Consider the following 22,285-nt stretch of genomic DNA (forward strand, 5'->3'; position numbering starts at 1 on the left):
TAGACAGTTCCATGTCAGCATATTTGCTTACGTTATACTTCACGGCACTTACCTTTCTTTTTTCACTCTCAGTAACACACGGAAGTTCCTGAATCACATACCTGGTGTTACAACTTGGGAAGTTTCACACAGCCTCATTTTGTAAGATGTGGCTGCTACGTTGCTAAAGATGTAATAGTGAAAGAACAGAAAGAGGCAGCTTTCAAATGATGTTTTGTTTGCTGTTGTTGTGGGAAAGGTTCTTCCATGCTGGCAGAGAATGCAATTACTTCAAGACAGTAATCTATTTTTTATTACTCAGGACTGACAGTAAAGAGGACTAAAATTAAAACCAAAAACTGTCTCAATTTATCCAGTAATGAACAGATCCACTGATGCATTTTGCAGTATCGTCCTGAAAAGTCATTTTTGCAGACTGTCAGAACAAACATCCTAACTTTTAGAAGCTAGACTACACAGAGAGATCCTTAGTTACATACAGAGATCTGTTTTTTCAAAGGTTTAAGAATTACATTGTTTGCAACAATATTTATTGGCTCTGAACAAAAAGGTTGTCTTCAAAGCCTCCAAGTTAAGATTCTAAAGAGGGCAATTAAGAGTTTAGTCCCAAATGCATAAAATCACACAAATAACATTTTTTTCCACTGTTTATATTCCTACTCTAAAAGCCAGCAATCATGAAAAGACAGGAAACCTATGCAGAGAAACTCTACACCAACACACACAGCACAAGGACACCAGTGACACCATCACTTCCTTTCGACAAGAGAAAAATTTTTTTTGTATTTTCAACATTCACATATAAACTTCAAATCCTGAAAATAAATACTTGTCTCACAGTGCTTCACAAGCACATGAAAGAAAACTATCTACAAATCATAGATTCGGCTACTCCATTTTCAACAGTTCCAACAATCATCATTTTTACAACTCTGAACTTTCATAGCTGGGAAAGTTGTGTGTTAGCTACAGTTTAAGGAGTCATTAACGCTTATCATCTGAATATACTTTCCACTATCAAGTGGCTTTACCAAATACTGTTCTACAGATAGGAAAAGCTTAAGAGATGTGTGCAAAAGAATCAGTCAGACTTGATTCACAGCTTCCCTATCGTGGGATCACACCATTGCTTTGAAACCAGTCAGAGTTCAGTTTGAATACTGACAATGGAATTCTGGTCCCCACACAAATCAGTAGGAAGAAAGACCAGAATTTCACCCCTGATATATAAAACCTTGTAGAGAAACATTAGTAAACAAATCTTTTAAGTCAGGAAAAACTACAGAAAATCCTTGTAAGTCATAAAAACCATTTCAATGTGAAATTTGTAAAATATCACCCTATTTATTCTCTAAGCTTTTCTAGCAACATACGACTTTATCATAACATATATTTAAAAATCTGATGATTAAGAAACAATAATTTTTCTTAAATGTAGTTACTTAAACATTCGCCAGTTTGGTAAGTTGGGCTGAAGTCTCTTTACAGAGCAAAAAATTGCACACAATTTTCAACCTTTTCACTTCCGATTCTCCATGTCATTGAGGGTATGGCACAAAACACTCTGGAGGAGAGCCAATGCTGCTCACTGGGCTCCGGGTATTTGACTCATAAGAATTTGGAGCAATTCCAACCACACCATCATTTTGAGGGGTTTCTCCTTTCAAAAAGTCATCATCTTCATCTTCAGAAGTACCCTGCATAAATTTAAAAGGATCAGTGACAGCAGAGAGATACTCCAGGTGTCTATTAAGATTTGACAGAAGTAATGAATGCTGAGACCAAAAAGGGTATTTCTAAAATAAGTTCTGAAATGTTGCAATAATCAAATCTGCTAATCAAAATGCTACAGAAAAGTTTATAAAGTTACCAGTTAACAAAGCTACAACACCATATTTTTACAAGTTATCACGGGAAGGAAAGAAAAACACACCATTTGAAGGACTCAAAAATCTGACATAGGATAGACATTCTGCAAGAAGGTAAACAGACTACATAGGAGCTTTAGAAGGAGATAATTCAGGATTTGGGTCGTACTACAGTTGTTGTAACTAGCTGTAATGGTAAGAAAATTATATGTACTCTCATTACGAAATACAGAACTAATTCATATCTACAAAGTGGATTTCCCAGTGACATCAGCATGTCCATATTCTGAGAGTGTTCATAAGTGATCACAGTGGTCCTGTGCTGCCAAACTAACTCCTCCACAGAAGAGGGGAAAAGTGTTCTCAAAGCAAGGGCAGATCAGTCCCTAAAGCTTCCAAATTTCAATCACAGTTCCCCTAAATGTTTAGTGTACTCGTATCTACTAAAAAAAATTAATCCTGCAATAGAAGCAGCTGATAAGAGATTTGGCAAGAGCTGAACTGCATTTTGATCAGAAAAGATTACCTTTTTAATGGGTTTCTTTAGATTCTCAAGATCTTCAGCACTCAGTTCTTCCCAAAACTGATAAAAAGGATCAATGGTCTTCTTTGATCTGAAAGAGGAATTAAAACACAGTAAGAACTAATGTATTCAGAAAAGTCATAGTTATTTCATTTTAATAATACAGTATTAAATACTTGGCATTTTGATAGCCCTCTGTAGGGTTTTACAAACTATTCCATTAATCCCTATATCATCTCCAATTAATCCCATGAAGAACATAGTACAAATTACAATTATTTGCTTGAGTTCTGAAACAGTCAGTCCTCCTAATACCTTGACGGGTATTTTTAACAGCTACACTATGCTCACAAGTAAGTGTAGTTTTCTTCCAAATTTTTGAAAAATTTGATTATTATTAACATTATAAATACACACGTACAGGAGATGTAATTTTATGTAATTTAATAGTATCCGTTACTACAATTATTAATAATTTCTCCTTCCAAGAAAGGTCTCCATTCTGTGGAGACAGATTTTTTTTTTTCAAGAGACAAAAAAAGCCAGAATGTTGCCCTCTAATATTAAAAACCAATTAAAGCATCATAGTGTTAGAGATTTTGAAAACCTGCAAATAATCCACTTTTCATTAAAAAAGCAAGATATTTTAAATAAACTGAAGTCTCCAATCAAGAAGCAATACTCTCAAGGTGCAAAAAACCCAAACCAAACAACACACCACCACAACTCCAACAAAGTATGTATTAAGCTAGCATTATGATATTTTAGAGACTGCTTAAAACAAGGAAAACCAAAAGAAAAGTCACCAAACATCTTAACTAGACCTTCCACAAAACTGGGTCCTGTTGCTTCCTCATCACTATATGCCACAGTGGGGATAAATTTCAATTCAAACCTTTGACAATCTCTAGTTAAGATACGCAACATGAAAGGTACTAAAGATCAGGTAAGGAAGTGAACTGTAGAAACACTGACAGTTTCTTACAGTTTTAGTTCATTATTTTCTACATGGCAGAAATGAGTTATTTTTAAACTATACCTCTTGAGTATGTAGGGATCAAAGGGGAAGAAACTGTCAAGCGGGTTAGTGCATGTCTGCACAAGGTCACCCCCAGCGCCACTCCGAACCACCGGTATAAACTGCCTGTTGTTCCTCTCAATAATTGTGTAGCAGAACACCAATTGGTATTTCCTTTAAAAACGTAATTAAAAAAAAAGATAAGCGTTTCTAGCACACCAAAAGCAAGAATTTCAGACAGTATTAAAATACAAAGTTATTTTTTAACAAACATCATTTCTATCTTCCATTTTCCCACTGATACTAGTTTTCAAGATAGTCAAAAGATAAGGAGACTATTCTCTCCCTCTGCACTCTTAGAAACTTCACTCCAAGTAGAATCATATTGGCTCTAACAAAAAGCAATCAGTTTCACAGTACCATAGGTTTTCGTTGAAACTGAACTTATCCCACCTAGAATATGGGCAGTGTCCTATGAGCTGTCTTAGATAATACTCAATATTGTGCCTAACAAAACCCACGTTCCAAGTACTGTGCTGATTTTAGGCACGCACACACAAATATCTGTATCAAGCTGAAATCGAATTAAATGAGTCGGTACCTGGTAATGGCAGCAAACAAGTTCACAATAGAGGGTATACAAATCTTCAGGGGGTTTAGCTGACACATGACAATGCGCTCAAAATTTAAACTCTGCAGATATGACAGACCTCGAAAATAAGGACAATTGACAAATACAGGTTATATATGATGTAAGATGAACTTCATTTCTAAGAATTTCCAGTCTGACCAGCCTGCACTCTGCTCAACACCACAGAAGCACATCCTAGGGCATCTGCTTACAATAAATCAAAAAAATCCAGCCCACAGCTTGTTTAGCAGAAAAGCTACTCTAAATAATGGTAACCTGCCACAGCCCAGGGATCCTTCTAACAGACACTGCATGCACACACCCATTACGGGGACTGACAGAGGCACAGAGTCATCAAGACAGATTGTTAACTGAAGCCCACACTGGTTTTATATAGCTGGAATTCAAACACGTTCAGTAGTGGGCCAGATATCAATGTTGAGTTACCAGCATTTTTTTCAACAGTGGGGGAAAAAAAAAAGATTATTTAGCTTGGTAGCTCAACAGGTGTACAAGCCATCTCATTTTATTTAGAGCACGACATAAAACTTGCCCTCATATACCTGATAGAATTGACTGTTACAAAACACATCAACAGTAACACTTGCAAATGAATCCCAATACCATTCAAACCTAATATACTCACCTTTCCTTAAGTTTCCATCTAGAAGTTGCTTATGACGGAAAATAAATGTATAGAACACTGTCTGACATGTAGAATAAAATGGCCCATGGAGAGCTACATCACAGAAAGCATTAGCCCCTGTATCCTGATTATCGATGTATTTATGAATCCAGTTTACCAGGAGATCCAGGCATGCTTTTACTGTACTATAATGGAGAGAGGAAAAAAAGTGTAAAAATAGCATCTAAAATGGTATAGAAAAGATGTTAAACAAGTATTCAAGGATCCCAGTTATAAAAACATCAGTAAGAAAACCTCATTGTAAAAAAGGAGACTCTGTTATGAGCTGTCTCCTTTATCTAAGCATAAAATGAATCAATGCATCAGCACTGAAAACCCCAGTCAGTGAAAGCATAAGATGCCAGAAGAGATGAATCTGTGAACACGTTACATGTGAAGCACAGTAAACGATCAGAATTCTGGGCTACAGGTAATATATAGAGAGAAATGCCTCCCGTGTCCAACAAGTAATTCCAGTATCAAATTAAGTTCAACATTAAAGACACCACGCCTGCCCAGAACACCATAAAAATATACAACGTGTACGTAGAAAAGATGACATTTTCACCCATCTGCTAAGGTATCTTAATCCATCTGTATCAAAATACTAGAACACTTGACTTCCCTGTCTCAGAGTCTACATAAAATGCCCAAGATAGGGCATTAAAAAATATCTGAACATCAGATATACTGGGCATCCATGACTCTTCCTGAAGTCAACATAACCTACCTGTACTCACCATTTCTTGGTAAGTGAAGCCTTAAACAGCAAGTCATTAGTCTGCAGTCTGTAAATGCAAAACTTTCCTGGAAACTTCAAGACAATACTGAAACAGTATTGTAGAAAGGACAAATGAGACTACTGATTTAGGCTTACTACCAAAGCAGTGGGAATAGAAGACTCTGTGTGCATTCTGTGAATTCTGTACTTAACCTTGGCAATCACCATAAATTGTTTGGTTCCACTCATATATCAAAACAACTTACACAACTGGAATAAATTTAGCTCTTGCCAAGAAGCTGCCAATATAACTCCCAGCAGTCTGCCTGATCACTGAGGGATTGTTTGGATCATGCAGTTTTTTCCAAAGATGGTCTAAAAATGCTTCAGCCAACCCCTGGAAACAAGATACACAAAATCATGAGTTGTTACACTGATGATGCTGTTTAAGTAATAGATTCTTAATACACAATTTGTGTAATTTCCATGACCAAACCATTTAAAAAAAATAAAATCTACCTATAACTGTAGTAAATAACTATTCCTACACATGATGGAAGAGCACTCTTTTCTGTGACTTTTTCTACGCTTACTGTAAAAAGTAAATGGAATCTGAAGTCTAGCAAAAAGTCAGGAATAGATACACAAGAAGTGTTTAAAAACAAGAGCAGTAAGAAGGTAAACATGAAGTGACTGTTTACTGTCTCTTGTAGCAGAAGAGGTCAGGGACAACCAACGAAAACAGCAGGAAGATGAATTTAGAGAAACAGAAGTCATTCTTCACCTTTAACGGTTACATCGTATAACTTTTTGCCAAAGAAATTAATGATCCCAAAAATTCACATCAGTACAAAAAGTGTAGTATCGTGAGGTATTTTCTCTTTAAATTTCTCCCTCGTGTGCTGTTACCATGAAAGAACATCACTTTGGCTCAGGAAGTTACCAGACTGCTGCTAGAGGCTGAGAGGGTATTCTAGCAAAGCACCATAACATCCTCACCTCATTCTGATATTCTTTCCAACACGTCCATTATTCACCATTGTCAGAGACAGGGCATTAGCTTAACTGGATCTTTAGTTATACTTACGCAAAAAGTACGTGTGTTCTTATTGTTATACAGTAAAAGAAACAGTAGTTTGTTGAGAGATGGGAAAATGAGGGAGGGAACACAGCAGACTTGATTTTCAAACTGAAGAGCTAACACAGACGGTATCTTTAAGAAGCTTGCTGGAGCACTGTGTCTCAGGTTCAAGAGTGCAACTGATTTTTGTAAAACAGGTCTGTTAACCAAGTTCCTTCACAATAGCTTAGATTCCATCTGTTTGCAGTTTATGAACAACATAGGAAGAGCAACCACATAAAGAAAAGCTTTAAAAAGGGAGTAACAGAGAAGGAAAAGAAAACAAAGATACTAATGAATCAGACTAGAATTACTGCAGAAAACAACTATGTTTTGTAAAAAAAGCCAAAACAAGGATGCAGAAATGACAGAAGACACTGCATCTTAAAAACAGCTTCTACTCACCAATTTAAAGCTACAGATGTAAAACATGAAATACTGTACATGACATGAAGCATGGGTTGGTAAAATCAGTTTGTCAAAAACAGCAACCAGATCCCGATACAAATCCTTTGTGTTGTTGATATCAAGCTTGCCTATGCAACAAAAAAAGAAAACAAACAAACAGAGCCATTTCAGGGCTTTTTTCCTGCCCTCATGCTGCAGAACGGGCATATCTTTCTAAACCAGTAAGAAATATGTAAAGAAACACTGCCAAGCTGACTTCTAGGCTTATCAGACATCTAAAAAATATTTATAGTCAGACCTTCCAGGCCTTCAGCTCTACTGCTTTTTACGGTGGTATATATGAAGAATATCTGTGTGTGCATGCACACACACACAAAACTGGCAGACACGCAAACTTTTCAATGTGTTAAATCAGAAGAGCCAGAAGAAAACACTAAGAAATAAATGACCCGACTTACATGAAGTAGATAGCAAAATGGTTTCTAAATATTCTGTTTTAAATATATAAATATAAGAAATTCAAACCCTTAATAAATGCCAGTGTAAGACATTTCTTTCAGCTTTTTTCCTATAACACAAAGTCTTGCTGTAACAATTCCAACTGAGTGACATGGCTGGTTGTTTTAATCTACTTCCAGTCTTTGTGATGTCAAAAGGATTCATAATTCTATTACTCAAAGCAATACAGTAGAGCAAATGATAAAACACTATGGTTAATCAGAAAATACCTCTAATCCCCTAAATTTTCTAGCACAATGAAAAACAAAACTATTTACCCCTATAGGCTGTAATGCAACAGTTTGGATACAGTGTCGTATTTATATAATCAGAATGTCTCCAACTGAAGACTAAACCTTCAAAGTCATAAATATATTGTCACATCCTCTGCCAATAACACTGGGCAGATGCAGGAATGCAGACTACAGCCTGCTGATGGCAGAATTCTGCCCTAAAGGGTGAGGGCTCTATCTTGCAGCAGCAGAAAGCAAGAAATCCTGTTAAGTTTTTCTTACTTGTTAGCAAAACAGCAAATCTGGTTATAGTTCAAGTGTTCTTACCATCCACGTGGCAAATATCTTTAATATAGGAAAACAGGGTGGTCATCAAAATATCAAGGCGCTCTGCAAGTGGATGGGCCATTCTCTCACCGCTGGAAGAGACAACTTTGTTTCCTTTTCTTTCTTCATCTTCCTCCTGGTAGATAAAATGGCAGCCATGTAGCTTTTATATACACAATATCATAAAGACATCAATTACAGGGAAAGCGAAACAAAATTTCTCTTTCATTGATATGCTAAAGTTTTGTCTTTTTTTTTTTAAAAAAAAGTAGTATCTAATTACACAGCTTAGTGTAAGCAAATTTTTGTAAACTAAGCCAATCATCATGAATTGTTTCATTAGTTCTATGTATAGCTGCTTGAGTTTTTTCACAGTGGAATTGACTCACTGCATGTACATTGGGTATTTACATGAATAAAGTCAACACCCAGAGAACACATTACTCATTTGTCAGCTGTCCAGGTTTCAAGAGCTGTGTGCAGTGCAGTAACAACAAAGCAGTAACATATTCCTACACTGTCTCCGTTTGCAGTGCAGTTAATGACAAAGCAATAATGTATTCCTACACTGTCTCAGCTCACAGCCAACTCAAAAGTGAAAAGTTTACTAAAAATCTTTTATTAGAACAAGATAGCCAACCATGTCAAAAAGTCCCTCCTCTGTAGAATTTTCCTCACGATCAGCATTATGAGCAGTTTCTTCAGCATCTTCAATATCTTGCTGTGGACTACTAACCTGCAGTTACAAACAATAAATTAATTTTTAGAAGAAGACCATGACAATAATATGAAATATTTTTTTATCATTTATATAAGAAATGACAACATGAGTAACTTCTAGACTAGATTTTGTCCTTAACTAAATAAACATAATGATATGTAATACACACGCTCCAAACTGCTTGAAACTTTACCTCCAGAATATAAACTTTCCCCAGACTGTCATATGCTGAGGTTCTCCATTAAAAAGCCTTAATCATTTATAATGCTACCCCTTCCGTCTTTTTTAAGACTGTAAATCCTTTTACTTCAAAGGGATGATAAAACAGATCAACCACACAAAGAGAAGCACATTCTCTGCACATTAGCACTGATCACAATGAAACAGTTATTTTGATTCTGGCATGGAGATTCCAGAGTTGTTATGATTTAATCCCAGCCAGGAGCTAAGCACCATGCAGCTGCTCGCTCTCTCGCTCCTCCCCACTCCCTGTGGGATGGGGAAGACAACTGAAAAAAACAAAAACCAACTCGCAGATTGAAGTAAGATCAGTTTAATAACTAAAATAAAACATCATATCAACGATAATAAAATATAATAATAGCAATAATAGTAATGAAAAGGAAGATAAAAAGAGAGAAAGAAGTAAAACCTGAGACAGACAAGTGATTCACGACGCAGTTGCTGACTGACCGATGCCCCAGCAGCGATCCGCCCCCCAGCCAACTCCCCCAGTTTCTGCACTGAGCACAACGCCCTGTGGTATGGAATAGCCCTTTGGCTAGTTCGGGTCAGCTCTCCTGGCCGTGCTCCCTCCCAGCTTCTTGTGCCCCTGCCTGCTGGCAGAGCATGGGAACTGAAAAATCCTTGACTTATTGTAAGCACCACTTAGCATCAGCTAAAACATCAGTGTGTTATCAACATTATTCTCACAGTGAATTCAAAACACAGCGCTGTACCGGCTACTAGGAAGATTAACTCTGTCTCAGCTGAAACCAGGACAAGGGTATAACAGTACACATCCCTCAGGTGTGGGAACATTCCAGGATTGGGAATGGAGTGTAAATTTGGTTGGTTTTATACTCATGATCATGGGGACTATTGCAACATATTTTTGTTGAGCTTAACACTGAAGCATATTCAATTTTCTACTCTGTATTTTAACACCAAGCTTCCTTAAAAGATGATACAGAACAAACTTACATCCAACTTCAACAGCTGTTCAATAATAAGCTCCAGAATTTGAAGCCTCAGAGTTGGAAGGTACACCGTAACTCGTAGCAGGTTATGAACATAACATTCCTGTAACACAAAATTAATTGATATCTATAATAATGTTAACAGAAGGGCTAATTTCTGTTAAAGATTTTTAGAAAACAAGTTTCTTGATTTGTTATCTAAAGAGCCAGAAACAGGTTTAAACAGACTGTATTCAATCTAGAATAAGTTCATGTATAAACCAAGCATCAATTTTAAGTTGTTAAGGTGTGTTATTAATCTACTATTTCCATGCAAATTTTTCCAACTATCTTTAGGCAGAAAGTGTATAAATATTCTATGAGAAAAGTTATTTGTTTCCATAGGAGTTTACATCTAAACTTTTGGAAAATTAAAACAAGCATACTCCTCACTATATCTAGAACCAGCTTTAGTAGAACTGTTTAAAGTGAGACTGAGTACATCTTTATTTCATGTTATTATAATATATCAACAACAATTCTAAATTCCACAGGTTAGGTTCCTAAGAGTCATTCTGATTAGAATTCAAACAGGTAACAGAGAAGTTCTGTGAGCGTGCACATGCCCACCCATGTATACACACCTAAGTACAAAAGACAAGGCTGCAACTTTCATATAGCAAAACTGTCAAGTCAATATATAAAACCAGGTAAAGCACTACATTTAAGTACACCAATGTCTCTTTGTGAATATGCATTATAACACAACCTTTAATTACATGAGCACATATGATTTTTCCACAGGCCATGTAGCTCACTCAGTCCATAAAATGGATAGAGCTAGTTTAATGAGAACGTATAAATTGGGAATATTTAACAACAATGCATGGACCGTATTTTTATTACATGTCATTCGGACCCTGTCCTGAAAACAGTTATGAATTTCTTCATGACTTGCTCCTCACTGAGCTGCTATATAAATAAATAAATAAAACTTCTCCTAACACCTTGTAAGAGCTATTATCCCCCTCATTTTACAGACAGAGAACTGATGCCTAAGTTATTTGGATTTTAAAAAAAACAAAACAAAACAAAACCCCATAAAAAACTAGCAAGGTATACAAAGAACTTCAGGGGTTTTTCAGCACTTGATGAGTTCAAAACACAGCTCCAACTGAACTTGGCTGGTGGAGCAGGGCTCTGCCAATACATCAAGTCGAAATAAGTAAATATAAAGATCACACAACAGCCATAACCTGTCAAGATTCCAGCTTGTTTTTCACCACACATGAGCACTATACCAAAGATGCAATAAAACAACTGAACACCCTATGCTACTGGCAGCTTGGATTTCACCTATAACATCCATTGCTTTCTGACTGCTTATCAAATCGCCTGCTCTTCCGATAAATACTTCCCAGTTTTGACAGCAAATGAGACAGTATCCTACCATCTCCTTTCTATACAACCCTGAGATTCATTGTCAAAGAGGTCCATCTTGTGCATTGATTAAGAAAGCAATCCTGTGGAAAAGATATGCAGTTATGTCATTAAAGACTAGCATAATGCTTATGCACAAGGAACTTAAGTATGCTTGGAGAACCTTGTACTAAACAGGCACACCCATATATATATATAAAAATATTAAAAAATAACAAGATTTTTAAACAATACAATCAAAAATCTGCATCAAATGCCACCAAATCAGTTGTCACACTACAGACTATATTTATACATTAGAAAACAAATGAACAAATAAACAAAAACATTCACAGCTCTTACCAGAGTTCTTTCTGATTTATTAATGAAAGGAAAGTTTTCCACAAGTATTGGCATAAGAAACTGTGGTGTCCTACAATTTAAAAAACAAAGAAATCAACAAAAACAAACCTGAAAGTTATAGGTTATTACCAGGAGAGCAAATATTGAAGGTCCAGCACTCTTTTAAAGACAGACTGGAATAAGCTTATTTCACAGTAACTTTATTTTAAAGGTAAGTAATAGTATAAAATCTGTTTTGCAAGGATCACCAAATAGATAATAAGCACCAAACTTTCACTGTGGACTTATTAGAAGCCACTTTAAATACATTTCTATAAACACGACTTTCCCTACTTCCCGTTTCCATTAACAGGATTTTCAGCTGCTGATGTCTACAGAAATTTCATAACTGGATACAGCGTTACACCACTTAGTGAATATTAGGAAAAATCATGCAATGAAACTAAATATTGTATTTCAATTAAAAGGAAAAAAAGTAAATTCATTCACAAGCTTTAAATCTTACAAGGAAAGGGCACACAAACCCATGGGATTATATACTTACGAAGGAACATATCTTGCAACAGTTTGCAATGCTCTATGGCATGTATTAAAGTTTTCAGGAAGGTCTAGAGAAAGAAAAATGTACTCTTATGCATTTGGTTACATAAAACTAAATCAGGAACCAGCAAAAGTAGACCATAGCAACTAAAGAGTTCAGAGATTCCCAAGGAAATTGCATTTGCCAATTTTTTTTTTTCTGGGTGAGTCTTTTGTTTTGTTTTGTTTTTTTTTAAGCTGAACTGCCTTACTACCAAAATAAGCATGAAAAGTAATTTCAAATTAAATTCATGGTATTGCAATCAGTAAACTCTGAATGTGCTGCCAGCCCCAAGGCCTGGTGTTGTTATACACTCTCATACTGAATGCTAAACTTGGAAATTCAAAATTTAGCCCACAATACACAAATATTTAGAAGATATGTTAAATCCAACTCCGTAACTCTAGATTAAATCTACTCAAAGAGTATGCCTCACTTTCATAAGAGTCAAACAGCTAATTAGACTTCTACAGCAGGCTTTTTTATTCAGTGTCACAAGTGAACAGCAGAAGAGTAGTTGTGTCATCTGAACTGAAATTCATTTCAGCATTCAAGAGAAGAAAACATTAAATTCTTGAAAGACATTTAGCTATTTGTCTTAACACACTAATTATGTGGCATTCTTAAGTATCAATTGTATTTGAGCTTACCACAGGCAGACAACAAAAAAAGACTCAAGAATCCCCCAAACCACCTAGTTTTATTGAGGTAAATAAAATGGAAAACAAAACAATTCCTAAATTTTCTTTGGCTTTGAAACAATCTAGATCTAGGAATGTTTTCCTATGCATTGTCTTATTTCTACAGATACTGCACCAACAGGAATATTTTGGAAGTAACAAGGAGTGGGCCACCACAACACTGATTTGAGTCCAAGAAAGTCTTTGACTTAGGAACGTAAGGATGTACTGTTTCTTAGCGTTAAGTTAATTTTGTAAAAAAAGGAGCAACATGCACTGTATACTTCATTAGTAAAGATATTACATATATAAGCCATGCTTATATATGCCATGCTTCATGTATTACATATATAAGCCAAGCATATATAAGCCATGCTTCCTTTATACTTACTTTCATCATCATCGTCAGAATCTGAAATATCCACATCACCTTCTCTGATGGTTATTCGAGCTAGCAAAAAATGAGATAATTGTACCAAAATTGTACAAATTGTATCAAAATTGTACAAAACAGTTTCAATTCAAATCAAACACACCGGGCAACAGTTTTCATCAGGATTAAAGCATCAAAATTATCCACAAGACTTTCTAAAATAAACTCATAAAAAACCCCTATTTCATTCACAGAACCAGGAGGCTCTTGAGAACATCTGGCACAGTCCTCACCACAGCTTTTGTTTTTTTAGTAACAACAACACTGCAGAGTTCATCCCTTTCCAAGACATCTTTGTAAATGGGGTCTGTATTAGCCACTAGAATATGTCTTCTAAAATCTAGGCACAGAAAACTATCTGTATCACAACTCAGCTATTCACGTTAAGAAATAGTCAAAAGGAAAAAAACCCAACCCAATAATGCACTGTGTCATGCATGATATTTATACAGAAGTTATCTAGAAAAGATATTTTCATAAGCAAACAAAGGAGCTTACGAGAAAAGTAACTTACGGGGGACAAACTGTGATACAATCATCCGGAGGCATGGCCTAAGATGGACAGTTTGTGCTGACACTAGATTGCCAAGAAAACCCAGATATTCTTCTACCACCTCTCGGCTTCTTCTCAACCATGGCAGCTTCTGAATGTAAGCAAAGACCAAGATGTCAAAGAAAGATGTTTTGAGTACTAAACTCTTAATCTTCCCATGTAACAAACAGATATTTACCAGCAAAATTCTGACCAGTTGTTCACGCTCTTTGGTCAAATATGTAACAGAAGCTCGAAATTCATGCAGCCAATTAATGATCTGGGCATCCTTAAAACAAGCAGAAAAAACAGGTATCCAATAAACAGTATTACGTATTACTAGAAAAATAACAAAATCCCTAAAAGCCAGAGATTAAGATGGTAAATACAAATTGTTTTCACATTAACCTGCAAGGAATTTCTTTAAGTTTCTGTCCTAACTAATACAATTTCTTGAATGCAAGAATAAATGCATACCAACTTCTAAACCAACAGTCTGCCTGGAAGGCTTAAGTTAAGACTCAGCATGGCATGCAAACTTCATTCACACAGAGCAAGTTTAGAAGAAATGACATTCAATCATAATTTTCTTCGCTTTTCGCTCTAGTTTAACTGGAAGGGGCATTAAAGTCTTGAAACAAGACAGATACTGAAACAGCAGCAAACCTACACAGAAAATTTTACAGTGATACCTGGCTGAACAGGAGCCAGCAGTGTGCTCAGGTGGCCAAGAAGGCCAATGGCATCCTGGCTTGTGTCAGCAATAGCGTGGCAAGCAGGGACAGGGAAGGGATTTGACCCCTGTGCTCGGCACTGGTGAGGCCGCACCTCAGTTCCTGGGTTCAGTTTTGGGCCCCTCACTACAAAAAGGCCATTGAATGACTCGAGCGTGTCCAGAGAAGGGCAACGGAGCTGGTGCAGGGTCTGGAGCACAGGTCTGATAGGGAGAGGCTGAGGGAACTGGGGGGGTTTAGTCTGGAGAAGAGGAGGCTGAGGGGAGACCTCATCGCCCTCTACAGCTCCCTGACAGGAGGGTGCAGAGAGGGGGGTGAGTCTCTTTAACCAAGTAACAAGCAATAGACAAGAGGGAATGGCCTCAGGCTGCACCAGGGAAGGTTTAGACTGGATATTAGGAAGCATTTCTTTCCAGGACGGGTTGTCAGGCGTTGGGATGGGCTGCCCAGGGCAGGGGGGGAGTCCCCATCCCTGGAGGGGTTGAACAGTCGGGTTGACCCAGCGCTGAGGGATCTGGTGGAGTTGGGAACTGTCAGTGTTGGGTTAATGGTTGGACTGGATGATCTTCAAGGTCTTTTCCAACACAGATGATTCTGTGATTCTGTATGCTCCGCAAAGCCTGCTAAATCCAAAGTATGTTACAAAATGTCCCTTTTAAAGAGAAAAGGAACTCCATATAGCATTATGCTTCCTGCATCATTCTTCTCATAGCTCTATAGTTTAATTAAAAGAAAAAAAAAAAGAGGAAAAGAAAGGACAGCAAATGTGGTGGATACTCACAGCTACACAGAAGAGCTATGAAACAATACTTCTGGATATAACTACTAAATGTATATGAATTTTACGCCTAATTAAACAAGTTTCTAGTGAGAACTGGAAAAGGTAGAAATTCATGCAGCTTGAAGGCTGTGAAAGTCAGAAACCATGGTTTGATCTACAGAAGTATCCTGTAAAACAAGCAAGACGGTATCTGGAACAAAGACCCCATCACAAAGCAAAAAGTTTCTCGCTCAAGAGCAAGGAGTCAGTCAGCATGAGACATCAAGATCCTATATATAAGATATGCATGTGTATAAATAATTGCTTTTTTAAAATTTAGTTTTAATTCTGCTAAGTTTCCACAAAGCAAAAGCTGTTAAATGCAGCTAAATGTTTAAAGCAGCGGATCTGGGCAAGCACCAGAATGACTTTCAGAGCCCTTACTACCAAAACTGTTACCTTTATGTCTGGATCTGATAGCTGATGCTTTAACAACTCAAAATCCGTGGTCTCACCCTAACAGGGGAAAGAAAAGCAAGTAAGCAACACTCATATTTTTTTCAGAAAAAAATACAAATTTCATCAACGTATCCGAACAACCTAATATTGTTGTAACAGTAACATGAAGAACACAAGTAAGCAAGAAAGCTCAGGGAAGGCTGAAGCAGCAGTAACCGAGTGCTGTCCCTGACACACAACTGAAGCCAGTGGGTCACTTTTGGCTGCTCTCCCTGCAGACAGGGCCGTGACCACTTTACAGCCCTTGGCCTAAGCCAGGCCCTGCACCCATCCACCACGTCACTCAGGTTGACTCACAGGGGAAATCTTTTCACTCGCACTGCAAAACCGGCTGGCACAAGCCTAGAGCACTCGGGCCACCTTCAGGTTTTTTTTCGCTAAGCCTTCAGACTCGGTCTTGTGTAAGACGAAACGAGCTTTCACACCGAATGTCACCCCAGGCGGCCTGGGAGAAGAGGCGCCCCCCGCGGAGAGCCGCGCTCACCTTTTCGTACTTCAGCAAGATATCCGTCAGAGTGCCGCCGAACCGCACCGTCTTCTTCGGCGGGGAGCTGATGAACTCGTCCCCTCCCTGCATGGCCACGGCTCCGCGCCTGAGGGAAGGCGAAGTCGCGTGAGCGCCCGTGGGCCCCACCCCGCCCGACGCGCCCCTCTCCCCGCCACACGGGCAGGAGTCGTCGTCGTCACCGCCACCGCCCCCCAGCCCGCCCGCCCGCCGGTCTCCGGGAGCGCGGCGCCCCGCCCGCCCCGCCGCGGCTCCGCCTCGCCTCGCCTCGCCTTGCGGTGGCGGCAGCGCGCGCCCCGCTACCGGGGCAGAAGGCGCCGCGCGCCGCGCCCCTCGCGCGCCGCCTGCCCGCGCCGCCACATGCCGCCCCGCGCGGAAAGGACGGCCGCCCCGCCGGAAGCGCGCCGCGCTCCTCCCCCGCACCATAGAGAGGCGCGGCTGGAAGGGCCGCGGCTGCTCTGGGCACGCCGTCGGTGGTGCGGGCGGACCGAGGAGCCGGGGCGGGGCGCGGGGCGGGCGGGCGGCCCCCCGGTACGCGGCGGGCTGAAACCGGGCGGGAGCGGCGGGCAGCTCCGCCCGCACCAGCGCTTCGGTTTTAACGTTGGCGCCCGGGGGTAGTGATAGCGCTTGTCCCGTACCGGCACAGGCGGCCGGTACCGAAGGGCAGCGTCGGTAAGCGCGTAAACCCGCGTAAGCGTTGGAGTGTGACACGTCCTGTTTCAGATTTAACCACAACGTCAGGACGGGGCGAGCAGAATTAAGTTCATGTCCAAGGCAGCTCTCCCTGACCCACGAGGCGAAGCCGCAGGACGGCGGGGCCGGGGCAGCAAGGCCGGCGGCCGGGCAGCCGATGCGGGTTTTTCAAACGGAAAAGGGCGCTACTGCAATTTAGAGGAGAAAAACTAAATGACCCAAACAACGGAATCGAGATTAAAGAGGGCCGACTTTGACCTTGGGAAGCAATTGGGCATTTACTAGACCAGAGGGACAGTTAGGGAGTTGAAACACGATTGCTGGATGTTTTCATCCTCGCCGGGTAGGCTAGGTCTACATCCAAGCGCAACGCCGGTAGCTGTATCATTCTTTAAATACTCTAAATAAAACACGTTACAGACTCTTCTGTCTCTGAACTAGTAACCACTTTTCCTCTCAAAACATTGTGTGTACACACACAACTAATACTACCGTTGAGAAAATCCATTACCTTCATTTATTTCAAAGGTCATGGAGTTTGGGGTGGGTGGGTGGGTTGTTTTGGGGTTTTTTTTCCTCTTTTTAATACACACGAGCTGACTACATTAAAGGATGTAGCAGCATGCAGATCATATAATTCAAAAGTAATTAAACATACCTAAAAACCTTCAGTAACTTTTAAAGGAACCTGTGTAATTATAAATGAAAGCATGCATTTTCTGTATAGTTCTTCAGTATTGTTCAATCTGCTCAAAGCACCTTCTTTTAAAAAAAAATCCAAACACGTAATGTTTGCCAATTCACCTAAACTTGTAACAGTGACATATGACATTATTTGAGCTTAACCCTCTTAACCACTGTACATATTTGCTTATTCTCTACACAAGCTGCTACTGCAATAATTATCTCCCTCCCAGCAACTCTCACTCCCAGAAGTCACATCAAACAGGTTTTTGTAGAATTTACTAATAACTTCAATTTAATTTCTCCCTGGAGAAGCTGTTTCCATTTAAAATAATATATGCTAAAAAAATACATTCCACATTAAAACTTTCTTTAGATACAGTCTGCATCTAAGGAGTCTAACAATAAACATTTCATCTTACATAATTACAAGTGAGGGTTTTGGCTTTTTTCCTTTGGTGGAACATAGGATGCTGCTCTGAGCTAGTTTTAAGGCTTAACCAGTTACAAAAACCTCCTGTATAATCTTACTCCTGTAACCAGAGTTTGGTTCTTCACAATTTTGGCTGTTTCTAAACAGAGTGCACAGGACTGTCCTTTAAAGGAATTCTAGCTTTTAGACCCAAAACCCCGTGTTCACACAACAGCAAGCACTCCTAAATATGTACAAGCGCTTCTTTCCAATCAATATAAAAGTTCTTTGAATGGACTTTGTGCTGCATTATGCTACAACTGATAAGGATACCAGGAGACTAAAATAGTGTTACAATATTTGTTAATGTTTAACTGCTAATAAATCGGTTGCCAGTTTCTATTTAGTATTAGCCTTCCTTATTTAGAAGGCAAATAGACTGCAGGAAATGGTAACTGGTTTACATTTTAAAAAGAAAGGATCATAGTTTACAATAGTTATCCTTGTTCTACAGCAAGTACCTTTTATCTCATTTAGACACACCATACTAGTAACATTCTAGTGCTTTTCTGATTAACATCCTCCTTTACTGCTGTGTCAGCTCCAATATTTAATTTTGAAAACATACAGACTGTTCATTATTGTAAATGTTTGAATCCCATGCAATTTTCGAGTGAAGCTGCAACAGCCAACAACATTCTAGCTACCACTCTATGCAACAATCATAAAGTATTGATATTGGATTTAAGATTAATTACACTGTAATCTAGTGAATGCAAAGCCTTGCTCAATTCACTCTGGTAATTATGACTGCAACGCTGGATCAGAAATATTTTTTTTCATCAGACTAAGTATGTGAATGGCTGCATACAAAAGTTTTGGCTTAATTTATAACTGCTACTAGTCATTCCACTTATTAAACATTACATCTCATAATTAATCTTACAAATTAAACTATGGGGAATGAGAAAAAGCAGTTATCTTTGTTCAAAATAATAAAATGAAAAAATTATTGCAAACGACACAGTGATGTATAGATTTTAAGGGAGGAGCTTGACACTTTTTTTTTAATCAGACCATTGTCTGATGTGTCACAGTGGTGTCACATTGCAGTTCCTCTAAAAGGAGGAAACAACTGTATACACATCTTAAACACTGCAGTTAGTAAAGAAGAAATCACGTTACAGACTTTCAAGTTTAGTGTACATCTAACCTTTTCGAAAAACTGAGAGTATTTGGAAAACATTTAAAAATCAGAATATGCACAGAAATGTAAGAAATTACTCCAGTAATTTAAAAGAGAACATTGGAAGACATTTCAAGAGTCCACAAGGAAGTACAGCCACAGTATTCCAAGTAAACATTTTCCTTAAATTCACCTCAAGTATTCAATGAGGTGTGGCATAAAAACAATCATACAGTAAAAGTTTAAGACCTACCCATATTTGCTGATGGTGGGCTCAAACTCTTAGTTCAAAACCAGAGGAACTCATGAGGAATTTCTCCACACAAGGATTTTAGGTATCATTAACTTTAATAGAAATCTTTTCCCAGGTGCTACTTCTCAGTTATACCCAAATGTAAATTTGTTCATATTTTATAAAGCATCAAGAATAATTGTTAATCAACAGGGATTTTTTTTGGTGGTTCCCCTCCCCAAATGCTTCAGCATTAGGCAAATAATTCTCAACATCACTGTACTAAAAATGCATTGTCTTATAGTCATCATATTACATCCTTTGCAACTATGAAGGATGTACTGCTATGCCAACATCACTATTTTTACTTGTCTACTTATAAAATCTCAAAATCCAAGTTATTCCAAAATATTGATGAAACTTTACAAGAGTCACTGTAAATTGTGTATTTACACTATAAACAACTTCTACTACAACTGCGACTTTGTATCAATAGTTTAACATAGATATTTTAAAAGCACCCTTACAAACAAAAGTATTGCACTGGCATCATAAAAATTCACAGTGAGTCTAACTTCCAGACCTTGGTAAAACAGTGCAAGAGCTTTTCATTGTGCAAGAGCTTTTTATCCAAACATTCCCAGGTTATTAAAATTGTTTTTTAAAAAAGTATATTACATGCTGCAGTGATTTCTTCATGAATCAGGTTTGTTTCCTTTTCAGTTCTCGCTTCTTCAGAGATCTAATTTATGTTTTGAAATGGTGAAAAATACCCACAAAAAATATCCAGTCCAACACTGAAATAGGTGCATTTGGCAGAGATATGGCTCTATGTGTCTGTTTTATACAGAGTCCACAATGGTTGCAGTGATTATTCCATAATGGGAGAATCCTATTGCATTGAGTAGGGAACTCTCTCTCCACAATTTGCAGCATTTCTCCCACTTTTAGAGGCAGTTAACTTCAATAGTCGTGTCTTCAACAGATCCTGAAGATAATACATTAAGAAAAGGTTACTCCATAATAATCTTAGAACAAATATTAATATAAAACTCTAAACTGCTATTTGAAGTCAGTCTTAAAAGTATTTTTCTTCATGTTTAGCAGTCAATCAGGAACCAAATGAAAGACCCACCAAGTCAACAGCCCATCTCCAATGGTGAGCAAGCACGGATGTCTCAATAATGGCATAAGAATACAGCACGCAAGTAACATCTCCTCAGGGTATTATCTCAGCTGCCACTTACTGCCCCAGGTCTTACTACAGCCGCACACATTATCTTTGCATCTCTTCTGTTTCTTCCTCTGGCTTTCTGAATCAGTAAATTTTTATCTGTCACGTTTCCCCATGCCAAATAATCCCACACTTCAGTTACATAGCCTGTGACAAATCACTGGTTCCTGCTTTGTGGAGAAGCCTTCCCTATGTACCTTTTCCACACCACTTCTGACTCTTCATCTCTCTTCAGGCTCAAGGATCCTAATCTACTTGTTATTTCTTTAATAGAATTAATTCCATATCTTGAAAATTCTCACACTTCTCACTCACTTCTAGATAAGAAATTGTAACAGTGTGCAGTATTTAATTAATAATTTCATAAAGTTATTAATGGCAAGAACCAGAAAAGTAAATGACAAAAATGCAATAATAATTTCTGTAAAGAAACTTCCTTAATAAAGCAACAGTTTATTTTTCAAACACTTGATTTTTATTTTTATACTAGTTGAAAACTGAAGTTAATGGCTCAGGAAGCTCTTGTTTCTTGTTGTTTTGTTGGGGGATTTTCTGGTGTTTTGTTTTGCTTGCTTCCCCCCCAGTGGCGGTTTGGGTTTTTTTTGTGGTGGTGGCGTTTTTGCCCCTCCTCTCTCCTGAACAATATCTGCCCAAACATGTTTAACCCGTTTGGTTACGTTCGTAAGTATCTCCAGATGTGGAGAGGGTTTTGTCTATCAGTAAGGGATGATCTGATTCAGACAGTTGTTTGTAAGAAGATACACATGACGTTACTTCAAAAAGGAACACTGAATTATCTTTGGAGGTGCAACCATTTGCTATCCTTTCTTTTACCTTGGAAGTTAAAATCGCAGAGTTGATGTTACAATGTGCATGTCGTACTCATACACTTCCTCTGTCTTGGTTCCTTCTGAATTACAATTAGTAATGCAATTGTACCAAAGTTTGTTTACTGTAGCATTAGAACCTGCTGTTTACTTGGGAGAGCTTGTAATAAAGCACTCTACAGTTAATAATAAACCATAAATTACTTCTAATTAAGATCAGTAACATGTAAGATTAGAAATATTTTAAAAGAATGGTTAACTTTCACTACTAGAAGTTTATTACAGCAAAATACACAACTATGTATGCATGTTAAAAGTAGGATCATCTACAGAGATAGCATGCTGTATACTGAACTCAATACCTAGAATCGCCATAATATTTAGATGAAAAAGGTTAGGCATAGTCATTTAACAAACGTCATTTCTTCCCTACAGATGTGGACCTCAGTCAGTTCTAACCCATTTCAGAAAAAGAAGTCTAAAAAGAGAATGACTCATTTCCAATAGCCTATTTTCTAGTTGCAGATATAGTTAATAATAAACTAATTAGCAGTAACAAAT

General features: G+C 38.2%; 1 protein-coding gene across 1 annotated transcript; it reads right to left on the reverse strand.

Annotated features, from left to right (window-relative positions):
• Nucleotides 1–269: 269 nt before the first annotated feature.
• Nucleotides 270–16,840, reverse strand: RRN3 (RRN3 homolog, RNA polymerase I transcription factor). The gene is made up of 18 exons (XM_074919786.1): nt 16,729–16,840; nt 16,436–16,544; nt 15,892–15,948; nt 14,138–14,227; nt 13,921–14,050; nt 13,365–13,424; nt 12,258–12,321; nt 11,714–11,783; nt 9,957–10,055; nt 8,673–8,768; nt 8,033–8,168; nt 6,972–7,102; nt 5,713–5,843; nt 4,687–4,871; nt 4,011–4,119; nt 3,431–3,583; nt 2,395–2,482; nt 270–1,697 (listed from the first exon to the last, which is right to left on the reverse strand). Exons 2-18 carry the CDS (start codon nt 16,526–16,528, stop codon nt 1,539–1,541), a joined length of 1,851 nt encoding a protein of 616 aa, XP_074775887.1. The 5' UTR covers nt 16,529–16,544; nt 16,729–16,840; the 3' UTR covers nt 270–1,538.
• Nucleotides 16,841–22,285: the final 5,445 nt, after the last annotated feature.

This window comes from Athene noctua, chromosome 15 (assembly GCF_965140245.1).
Source record: "Athene noctua chromosome 15, bAthNoc1.hap1.1, whole genome shotgun sequence".
Classification (NCBI taxonomy): domain Eukaryota; kingdom Metazoa; phylum Chordata; class Aves; order Strigiformes; family Strigidae; genus Athene; species Athene noctua.